The sequence below is a fragment of the Pocillopora damicornis genome, chromosome 2 (genome assembly GCF_964200805.1).
Source record: "Pocillopora damicornis chromosome 2, jaPocDami1.2, whole genome shotgun sequence".
NCBI classification, from domain to species: Eukaryota; Metazoa; Cnidaria; class Anthozoa; order Scleractinia; family Pocilloporidae; genus Pocillopora; species Pocillopora damicornis.
This window is the reverse complement of record NC_142671.1, coordinates 16,663,270-16,674,920: the sequence shown is the minus strand read 5'-3', so window position 1 is coordinate 16,674,920 and position 11,651 is coordinate 16,663,270. Positions and strand designations below refer to the sequence as shown.

Sequence of the window (11,651 nt, the reverse complement as noted above, 5' to 3'; positions counted from 1 at the left end):
CGAGATGAAAAACCACGAGACGACTAAAGCTAGGAATTCTTCAACAGCCTTCGTAACGATTCCTTGTTTGTGGTCAGACAAAAGTTATCCTTGCAAATGTATCTTTGAAATTTAGAGTGATCAGTGCATCATGAAACTTCGCGGAAATCGTTTTCCTTTGAAGGGAGAGCATTTTTCCGTTTTTATTGATATAGATCCAAAGAAATAATCTTTCAGTTCTATAAAAAGCGGGAAACATCTCAAAATAATTTCATAGTGGCATCCACCGACGCATAATTTAAATCAAAACTTTGTCAAGGAGAAGTATCTCAGTAGATGTGATCTGCTCATCATGGAAGCCGTGACGGAATTTTTTCATTGAAAAGAGAGCATTTTACTGTTTGAATCGGCGACTTAGGCCGAAATAACTGAGCGAGCAAGCTGCGAAATACGATACCTTGAGTAATTCAATGGGATGATAGAACGGAGGAAAGGTAGATCGGTGGAATGACGGAAGGAAGCTATAGAGATCATGAGACGCGGAAAGACTGAATATCCTAAAACGCGGAATGCTCTATTGTATGAAAAGAAATTCTCAAAAAATGAAATTGTAATAAAATGATAACATCATTTATAATTAACAGGTGAAATAAAAAAGAAGCATAGGTGATCATTGTTAGAACCCAGAGGATTGTGGAACCATGAAGCTTTTAATTTGAGCTAGCCCCTTAAAAATATTGTCATACAGCTATTATTATCACTATAATTGTGTTAATATTATTATTTGTTACCATTTAACTTTTGGTGGAATATCAGTTATACAATATATTCTTGAATCATCTTTCTCATGTGGAACATGGACAGGGTACTCATAAATATGTGGGATGAAGTAGGTTTTCTGTTTTGCATATGAGACAAATATTGTGCAACGCTGCCTTCTAACGTCATTATACAACCTCTATTTATTTTCAAGGCTAAAAAAATTGTATCATACCGGTAGCCACATACAGTCTTTGACTACAGTCTTTGACTATATCCCTCATTTGAAGTGGGACTTCGACTAGGACTAGTGCCTCGCGGCGAAACTTTGTTTGGTACTCTTGGTACCAGGACTCTTCGTCCTGTTACTCATTCGCCTTCTGTCAAAGTTTACCAAAGTTTGAGGGCTTCTCTATGAATTTGTTTCCAGGTTTACAGAAAATTTTATGCAGAAAACTTAAGGAGAGGTAGAAGAAATGAAACACACTAGTTTTCCCTTCTCCCTGAAGTCGGAACTTTGTCAAGGTAGGTAAGATCACGACGGCAATTTTTTCCGGAAAGTTCTTGAAATGATTCAACACTCGACATCTGTAGTATCATCTATTTTAGTGCGAGCCGATAAGCGTCCCTGGTTTATTTTGTTTGATACCTCGAACTGTTTGTACAAATTCTCTAATGAGTAAAAGCAAGTACTGGTTTCTATAATTGGAGGGTAGGCGCAGCGCTAGTTATTTCGAAAGATTCTTCTTACCTTCCTTTGCATTCACTTCTTGTCCCGGTGCGGCCATTAGCTTGCTCAATCAAACTCTTTCACTAGTGATTTCTGTGACATGACCTCGGCCGATATTGTGTAAACTAATCGCAACTACATTCCTCGGCCTAAGCAGTATAGCTCTCTTGATTATGCACTTGAAATCTTGGAGAAGACTTTGTTTTATGCGCTTTGGAGGCTGGAGGGTTTCTGTCACCCGTCGAGTCGCGTAAATTGTATCCTATGTTGAAGTCGGCAATATTACTAGATGTAAATTTCCACTTATTGAAGCAACTCATTAGCTGCATGTAATCGCTTCTGAAAACATTGAATTTCGAAGTCTTATCAAGGTCTATCAGGTTGAGTATTACGTTTATTGAGGTGCTCTTGTCGCTAGATATTTTAATTTGTGCGAGACCCAATATTGAATAGTTTTTCACAGCTTGGAGTTAAAGTCGCTCGCATATCAACATTCATCCTTGTAAAGTTAATTATGCATTTAAAATAAACTCCAGTTTATGTCTATATAATTTCCCTCTGGTGGTTTCATTACTAAATTATTTTCTTTCCGTAATCCGCAGGTAAAAAAACGCATCGTGATGAGGTAAATATGGAATCCTATTGATCTTACGAGGATTATGTCTCAATATTCTCGAAAAGACGGCTCTGCCAGTAACAGGACTATCCCACATACACGAATTGAGGACGAAAGGCAGATAGAGGACATTTACGAATTTGGAGAAGTACTTGGAAGAGGGAGTTTTGGGGTTGTCAAGGAAGCAACGAACAAAGCAACGGGTAGTAGATGGGCCATAAAAGCTGTTAACAAGGAAAAGGTATGGCACAATGAAAAGTTTTATCGCCCTCAATCCAAGTGCAAAATGAATATAATTCCTCCGATATTATGTTAATGCTTTTTGTTTAGTTTCCGGTTGTTCACTATTTGTGATACAGATTGAAAATCTTAAAGGAAAACCAGCTGGTTCTGATAAAGGTCAGAGGTGAAATGTAAAATTTCCGTGGTTGTAAATATCTTCCTGGCTTTATTATTCAGTGTATCACCAAGCAAATTGTTCGTATCCTGGACTTAAATCAAGTTATTTCTCTTACACTATAATCTATTATTTAGATGTTTAGCACGTCAGCTACTCAGCGTCAGCTACTCTTACAGGAGTGGGAAGTTTATCGTTTTCATTTAGAACAGAATTGGAGTTAAACTATGCTTAATATTAGTATATCTAGGGTTATAATTTTTTTTCTTTGAGAAAAATTTAGTTTTGAATACAAACCAACGTTGTTCTCGAAAAGTTATTTACTGTCAAGTCACATACTTTTTGCAAGCCTGATTTACTAAATTAAGAAACAGTTATGTGCACACCCTTTCTAGAATTTTCAGGAGCTGTTTTCCAATGGTCCCCTACTGAGGGAATTTATATCTGTGATTAGACTGAAAGCACTACCCCTCTGTGACATCTAAAAATATGTTCCATTTCAATATCCTAACCTAGACCATACATTTATTAGAAACTTTATTTACATGTATTATAGTCCAACCTCAAAACCTTAGTAATTATATTAGTGGTATATCCCATGTAAAATTATGTCTAAAAAGTGCATCTCTTTTTGTAATTGCCTAAAGGCAACCTCAAAACTTTGACAGTTGGTCAAATTTCACCAAACATGCTTTATGCACGTAAGGCCTTGACTGATGTGAATTGCTTAGAGGCTAGCAAAGGAAGGGTCCTAGTCCCGCTTCATGCATAAATTTTTATAAAAATCCATAAGTCATGTGCACTTCGAAAAGTTTTTCATGCATCATGAATATAAAAGGGAAAACTTAAAATCTCTCCTAACCTTCCTTTTCTTTCTAAGTTTATACACCACAATTATTAATTTTGGGCTTGATCATGTAGCACACTTAAACCCTTTGCCATCCTCCACTTGTATGCTTTACAGATACATAGAAACAATACCTAGAGTGCCTATTGAAAGTTAGCCTTAGTTTGGTGGGAAACAGGATTTGGAGTGAATTTTAAGACATGATAAAAAGAGGATTATAACCCAGGAGTAATTGATAATAGGCATGCAGAATCTGATCTTGTATGCTGATTTCAATTTTGTCATTTTTGTTTTATGAAAGTTGCTAAATTTAAAGTTTTCAGTTCTCTTTTCATCCTTCTGAAAACATAAATGTCTTGAATTTCCTTTTCAGTAGGCAAGTAAGAAATGTGAGTTATTTTATATTTCTATAGGGATGTCTTTCAGAACACTCCAGTTCTTAGAGTAAAGTACATTGGTGATCAATATATCAGATCAACCCTTGACCTAGAGGGCAATAATTTCTCATGCCTGAATAAAAGATATAGACCACCTTTATTTATTACACCTCTTCAGTGCCGCACAAACCCTTTATATTCTAATATCAGTATGCTTATTCTCAATACTGTTTGGTCTACATTTCTTATGGTACTAATGAGAAAATGTTTTTTTAATATTCAAGAGCATTTTAAGGTGATTATCATTTCTAAAGCAGTAGTGATGCTGTATGAAGATATTAGATACTAGTCACCCTATTAGGTTTAGAGGTGTTTTGGTTTGTTTCTATTTGATAACTCTATAAAGCTATAGCTAGGGCCTTTTTTTCAGTTTTTAGACATGGTCAGGGTAATAATAATCAAAAGCATTTGTTCTCCACTATAGGCTGGTACTTCTGCTGTAAAACTTTTGGAGAGGGAAGTTCTAATTATGAAAAAGATTGATCATGAGCATTTGGTTCATTTAGAAGAAATATATGAAACATCAAAGGTTAGTAACCCTAACCTTACCTTATTTTTTGCAATATGTTATTTCTAGAAATAAAGAAAATGGCTAATTATTAGGGCTAGTGGTGGGAGGTCAAAGCAGGCCTGTTTATTTCGGTATGTACCAATATATTCTTTCAACACATCTGTTAAAGATATTTGGCCCTGATTATCCAAATGTTATTTATGTTGCAGTGATGGTGTTCATGTCAAGTGATCATCATCATTTGATGAATAGGATTACCCACCATATGTCTGTTTTTATTTCAGCGCATGTATTTAGTGATGGAACTGTGCGATGCTGGTGGTGTACAGAAACTTCTCGAAAAAAAGACCCAGTTTACAGAAAAGGTATATAGTATATTTTTTCATACTTTTGTGCTTTCATCAGAATTTAAGGTCATTCTTTTAAAATAGAACTTGTGCTGTGATTTTTGTCCCACGTAACCTATTGGTTGTTTATCTTATAGGACCATAAATTTTGAACACATAGGAAACAATTCAGACAAATAAAGCAGTTTTGAAATTTTATTGGAAAAACATTTAATGTGTATTGATTGATTTTCAGGAAACATGGACAGTGATAAACCAGCTTGCTCATGCTGTGGCATATCTCCATGACTGTGGTAAGTGGAGAAACAACAGGCCTTCCTTAAGAAATTGAGTAAAAATGAGTTTAACTTTTGTCATGTTATTAACGCATTCAGGTTATTTTTAAATCTCATACACCAGTAGCCACATGAGAATGACTTGTAACATACAGGGTATATAGAAATAGAGTTTTGAGAATTTAGTGATGCCCTTATTGCTTGGGGTATTTGTTCTTGGTGGATCTTTTTACAAAATTTTTAACATAATACTGGGATGCAAAAAGCTTACACTGACTTGATTTTATTGTTGTTGATTTTAAGATGAAAAAATTGCATTAAGCTAGACCAACTGTCTAGGAGACTAGATTAAGTACAGTGGCTGTAATTGATTAGCAAGGAAAGCTCCCAAGACATTCAGAAAGAATGACAAAATGGGATATAAAGAAGATTACAGAAAATTGAGATCAATGAGTTGATAGTAATCAAAGGTCTGTTGTTCATTTAGAATGATTAATTTGTTTGTTTTTTACTCTTTTTTAAGATATTGTTCATCGAGATTTAAAACTGGAAAATATTCTTCTTGGTCAACCTGTTGGTAATGAGTTGTTAAATATCAAGGTAGGATGAATAAACAGTTTGGTTAAAAGTGTATCTGTTAGGCATAAGGGATCAATTGATTCTCCAGTAGTTATCTAGAAGTCTCCAGAATTCTGATTGCCTTATCTTTTTTTCATTCTAACATGGAGAATTCTCTTCACTTTAAACTGTTTTTCTGTTACTACATTTCCTAACAGAAATCCTGATTGATAATTCAGTGTCCTTGTTTGTAAATGCAAGCCTAAGCCAATAATAGTGGGCAGTTGAATGAAGTTTTGAAGGATTAATCCTGAAAAGGGGACAAATCATAATTATTTGTTAATTGTTTCACCTTGCTGATCCACCTCGAAGTCTTCTATGAGAGGGAGTTTTTTAAACCCAGTATAGATTGTGTAATTTGCAATTTAAACCAAGGTGTTGCTAATGTAGTATTACAAACCTTTGTTTAGCATGTACAGTAATTGCATCTTTTTTATCTTTTACAGCTTACTGATTTTGGCCTTTCATTTGTGAAAGGAAGTGTTGGAAGTGATTCAATGATGCAAAGTGTTTGTGGGACTCCAATTTACATGGGTTTGCATAATTTTTTCTTTACCTTTCTTTAATTGTAAATAACATTGTAGTTTTGAGTTACATTTAACTCACTTAATATTAGATAAGAAATATATGTTATTTGTCAGCTGGGAGGTCCGTATGGTGAAAAACTGTGATTGAGGTCTTGAAAATACTGCCCAAGGCCGTAGGCTGAGGGCAGCATTTTCAAGACGTTTTTAGGCTGCTATTTTTTGTGTAAGGATAAGGGAGATTTAAAAGGTTTCCAAACAAACTTTGAAACATTATTTTTACAAGTATCTGTCACAATCTGACACCTGTCAATTAGAGAGCACGTAAGAAAAAAAAGAGCATAAGAACATTTGAAAATCAATGGAACTAGTTTAGCAAAGACTGTCACAACAATGTTTTCTTCAAAAACATTCAATGATCTAATGGAAAGTATTATTCACTCTCATCGATGATTCATTCATGTACGAAGATTTACCTCTGTTCATTAAGTAAATGGCAAGGAAAGTAATTGTGAGTAAATATTTTGAAGTTGTGAGAGTTTGTTTGTTTGTTGCTGCAATGGTGTGTGTAAATCTGGTCTTTCCTCCACAAAAACTACATTCGAATGGCACACTCCAATGAGACACGAGGGGATTTATATTGCTTAAACAAATTCATTCTGAAACCAATATTTTTCTGTCAACCAAAGTGATTTGAGAGAGAGAAAAGAGAGGATTCATAAGTTATTTATTGGCTTGAGGTAGTGACTTGACGTGTTTGCTTAAAAATACTGCCCAGCCAGAAAAGTGGCAAAGAAATTTGGGATGTACTCAGCAATTCATGAAAGCGTTACCGTGGCCCGTGGGCAGAGATAGGAAAATACTGACTGGGTAAAGAACCTATCAGATTGCAGGATTCATTACCATGCCCTCTAAAAAATAATAATATGAAATATTTTATTTTTTAATTGTAATAAGTAGATGCTTTCTTATTTGGAAGTAAAAAAAATTGTTTTGTATGTCATAAGTTTTTACTTTTATCAAATTGTGAATAGAGTTCAAATGCTACTTGGGACAATTGTGCAATTGTGGAGAAGGTCACAAAATGAAAATTGTTCCTCTTTGTTGTGACTGTAGAGGGAACACACCCACTGAATGATCTATGCATGTGATCATTTTAAAATAGTAATTGCATTATCTTTGTGTTTCAGCTCCTGAGGTGATAGATGATCTTGGCTATAGTCAACAATGTGATATTTGGAGTATAGGTGTTATAATGTATACCCTGTAAGTTCTTTTACTCTCGTGCATAATGTAATTGTTTATTAAAGTTTAGCTTTCTAAAACCCCATAACTACATGCAAGACACAGTATAAAGGAGTATGGATAATTCCTGGTGATACACTTTGTAACTTAGTCTTAAGGGCAAAAATGTTTTATTTATTTTATCTTTAAGTTTAACTGGGAGGCCACCATTTGTGGCAGAAACAGAAGAAAAACTTTATGAATTGATAAAGAAAGGTGAAGTGGACTTTTCAGATCCCTGTTGGGAAACATGCCATGAATCTGGTAAGATTTAGTAATTTTGCCACTTATTGGATAATTTTGGAGTAAAGTCCTTGTAAGAGAAACAGCAGTTGCCCCTTTGAGACAGTCTGTAAATGGAGTGTTCTAAGGCAATTTCATCCATAGATATGTAAATTATAATGACTAGCACATAGTGTGAGAACTTTCCGAAAGGTACACTTCAGATATGTGGTAACTTTTTCCTCAACTTTCCAATTTTTTTCTTTTTTTTTGATGCATCAATTATCTATCCATAACCTGTTGTGTATTACATGAGTGTTATCACTAATTTGGGGCACTTTTTTATTTCAGCAAAAAACCTCCTTCTTGGAATGCTTAAAGTTGATCCAGCTTACAGACGAACAGCAAAAGAAATCTTGAATCACCCCTGGATTACTGTGAGTAACCACAAACCACAACTCACAGTAGCTGTTAAGTTGTGTATATGAAAGAGCTAGCAAGAGACCCTGGTCTTTGATTAGGCGTTAGTCCTCAGTTATTGCCTTAAAAACTATGAAGCAAAGTGCTTTGGTGCAGTAACACAATTGGCTGAAAACTGGTGGACATCTCATTGCCAAATGATGAAACAAACAGCTATGAATTTTTAGACTTAGAAGTACAAGATCTTTAATTTGTGATTTTTATACATGAATACCTTCTAGGGTGATTCTGAAGCATCAGAAACATCAAATGTTCTTGAACTAATGAAAATGTACAGGGAAGAGCTCAGACAAGTAAGATCACTTGTGTTCAGTGTTTGTAGATGTTTTTAAATATCTCGGTGCTTTCAACTATAATGTGTAAAGTGCACTTATGATTTGACTTTGGGTTATGTTGTGTTTCTGGTTACGTTGTGTTTCTCCCAGTAGGATTGGTAAGTTTAGAGTAAGTACTCAGAAAAAGGTAACATGCTGTTGACATTATAGTTGTTTTCCTTGTGTATTGTGATTGGTCAACTCAGCACACCATACCCTGCTATGTGGCCCAGTAAAATTTATAGCTGTTTACATTCATTTGCCAAACTCTTTGGTTCTTTAGCACCAGCAATTCTTAACTTTTGTGAGAAATTGAAAATTTGAATCATTTGTTGTTAGAGCAGGCAAAAGAGGGAACATACCTGTGGATTTGAATTTACCTGTTCTGCTTTTGGCACACTGCACCCTTATGTAGCCTTCAATTTATAGCCCACACATTGTATTGAAGGGGGGAATTTTTGTTGGGCAAATTGCAGTGCAAAATTTAAACTTGGTTTGTAAGAGTTATTAAGTGCTGTGTAAAACAAGATTTTCATCAAATGTAGTTTTTATTTGTTTAGAATTGAGTAGGCAGGATAGTGTGTATCAGAGTGTACAGGGCTTATCTTGTCTTTCATCCTTACAGGGCTCTAAAAGTCAAGAAAATTCAGAGACTAATAATAATATTAATTGTGAAATGGAAGATGGACTGATGCCATCTCCTGGTTCTTCTTCAGAAAGTCCCAAAGAGGTATGATTGAGACAGTTATTGGGGGGAAACATTTACAATCTGCTTTTAGTCTCAGATAGCTTACAGTACATGCAACAAGGAAAAGGGAAAATAAAAGGTGTAAATGATCTTCCTTTACTTCCCAGATCATATCACTTGCCGCCACCTTCATATTAGCCTTTGAAAAGGCATCGAACCTTTTCTTGAATAGATTATGTTGAATTTTTACAGGAAAATGACAGAAAACAGAGTAACTCGGCTAAGGGTGCCTCTACACCAAAAAAGTCAGTTCCCTCAAGTAGCAGGAAATTGGTAGGTTGTACCCAAATGATAAATGATGTAATAACTGCTTAGCTTGAGTAATTTGTAGATACATTGTAGGAAACTCATTAGAAAGTAGGCACTTGTTGAATTTATATTCCAATGCATTGTTTCTCATTATATGAAACAAGTAATGAGTGGTGCGTTAGTATAAGCCACAGATCAGGAAGAGGGGGCATGGAGGGGCTGCAGTTCCCCTTCTAGCCAAAATGTTAGAAGGCTCACTCCCCCCCTCCCCCCCTCCACTCTGCACATTTCCGTGACAATGATATTGCTAGTGCAGCATAAAAGTAATTTGGCAGAATGTTCATTTGCATGATATTTTAAAATGATTTCATCAGGATCCTGCTTAGAAAAATTATATGTAATCGGACCCTTTTTGTTTGAACAGCTTTGGTCTGTGCTCAAGAAGCAGACCTTTAAAAACATTGTTTGAAAATTTGGGTAAGGGTATGCTCTTGGGTTAGTACATGGGATAAGCTCCCCAACACTTCAAAGCCCTCTGTCACCTCTGGTTCAACCTAGATACATCATTCTTCAGAGCTCACAAATGCATGTAAATGAGTGGCCATGCAGGGAGGAGTCTTGTATAGTTACTCCTTGAAAAGGGTTTCACTTTTTTTAGTTGCAGGTGAGGTCAAGATTTCATGCTAAGGTTGCTTGCATCATCCTTTAAACATATGTGACAAAATGATTTCAAGAAGTTATTTCAAACCTAAACCTTAATTACAAGCCACTTAACTGCATTTGTTCTTAACTTTTAAACCCGATGTGAAATGATGTACTAACTGTTTCTTTGAAAGAGGTTAAATATTTAGGAGTGAAACATGTGTTTTCAGTTAACTTTAATTGATTTGTTGATTTGCAGTCAAATCAGACTTCACGTCGAGGAAATACAACCAATCAAATGGGGCCACCATCACCCCACCCACGAGACGCCCATAGCCCATCTAGGTCACGTGACTCGCCTTCTGGTAGTGGCAAGTCAGTGCCTGGCTACATGCAGCCCACGAAAAGCTCAGGTGCTACTAAGGGGCCTGGGACTCCACGGACCAGAAAGACATCGGAGAAGAAAAGATGATGTTGAGAAGACGACGATTTATTAGATACTCTATTTTTGAAGATTCCACAGAGAAAATAATTTTTTTGTTCTATTTTCAATCAAATTCTGCATTGATTGCTCCTATCGAGACAAATAGTCTATGCAGTCAGAGGCCGGCAAGTTAATTTGTTAAGAATCGATTTTTCCTCAGTCATGACCAACTGTTTCTTGAAATGTGTTTTTTTTCCGAGAAATTTGGCCTTTGAAGTGGGAGCTTGGTGTATCAGAGGATAGCTCTGTGTGGCACTTCCCGCTACGCAAGATTGTGCGTGACAAAATTAGACATTGATAAGTCTTGGGGGTGAGAGTTAAATTTTTGTTCTGCAAGAACCTGTCAAGGAACAAGGCTGGGGCGGGACATTCCACAGTGTAGGGCTTTGATGCATTTTACACGAGTCAGAGTTGATCAAGTACTGTCTTTCGGTCTTTTTTCCTATATTTATAGTCACAGAATTGACTGCTGGAAGGAAATGTAGGTGATCTTTAAAATACTTATAATTCCACAAATAATAAGATATTTTAGGAAGGAATTATTCAAGCAAGTCTGTTTGCAAGTTGTTACAACACTTAACATCATAGTTGCACCTTGCTATCTCAGACTTTCAACTTTTGTTTGTACGAATTATGTCTCCCAAGAATTGACTACAACTCATGTAGACTCTTACAACGTTATCATGCTTCAGGATAATGAGACGAAACTGTTCAAACAGATCACGTCTAGTGCTGTCATGAGTGGTACCAAAATTTTAGAGAAGTTGAACTTTGAAACGAAAACGGGAACGCTTTGAACCCAGGACCACCCTTTCACTTGCTTGAGACACTTCATTTATGGAGTTTGTCGCTATTTTAAAACGAATCAATGTTAAGCTACAATTAACACAACTTTGGTATGGCCAACTCATGATAAGCTCGAAGCTCAGTACTTAATGTGGAGGTTGATCTATTTTCACTGTAGTTACAGTACGTTTATATTTATAAATAATTGGTTTTATTGTATTAGGAGCTCGAAAGAAGAAACCCAGGTCTTCAACTAATGTACAGAATATTGTTTCAAAGAAGATTCTGTAATTTATAGAAATTCCCATTCGGCTCATTTTACGCAGCCTAGTTTTACGTCAATTACTTGAAATATTGTAGTGTGAACAATAGCATAATAAACCGGCTTCCAGGTCCACAAAT

At 35.7% G+C, this 11,651-nt stretch overlaps 1 protein-coding gene across 2 annotated transcripts; it reads left to right on the top strand.

The window, feature by feature from the left end:
• Nucleotides 1–1,097: 1,097 nt before the first annotated feature.
• On the top strand, nucleotides 1,098–11,650 carry LOC113676418 (serine/threonine-protein kinase 33). Of its 2 annotated transcripts, none has more exons than XM_089197225.1 (14): nucleotides 1,098–1,263; nucleotides 2,071–2,325; nucleotides 4,190–4,294; nucleotides 4,561–4,641; nucleotides 4,859–4,916; nucleotides 5,422–5,498; nucleotides 5,963–6,050; nucleotides 7,231–7,306; nucleotides 7,476–7,588; nucleotides 7,898–7,983; nucleotides 8,248–8,319; nucleotides 8,966–9,070; nucleotides 9,281–9,361; nucleotides 10,239–11,650. In XM_089197225.1, exons 2-14 carry the CDS (start codon nucleotides 2,128–2,130, stop codon nucleotides 10,449–10,451), a joined length of 1,353 nt encoding a protein of 450 aa, XP_089053351.1. In that variant the 5' UTR covers nucleotides 1,098–1,263; nucleotides 2,071–2,127; the 3' UTR covers nucleotides 10,452–11,650. The 2 variants fall into 2 exon arrangements, with proteins under 2 accessions (XP_089053351.1, XP_089053352.1); XM_089197226.1 differs by having other exon boundaries at nucleotides 1,098–1,267.
• The last annotated feature ends 1 nt before the right edge of the window (nucleotide 11,651 follows it).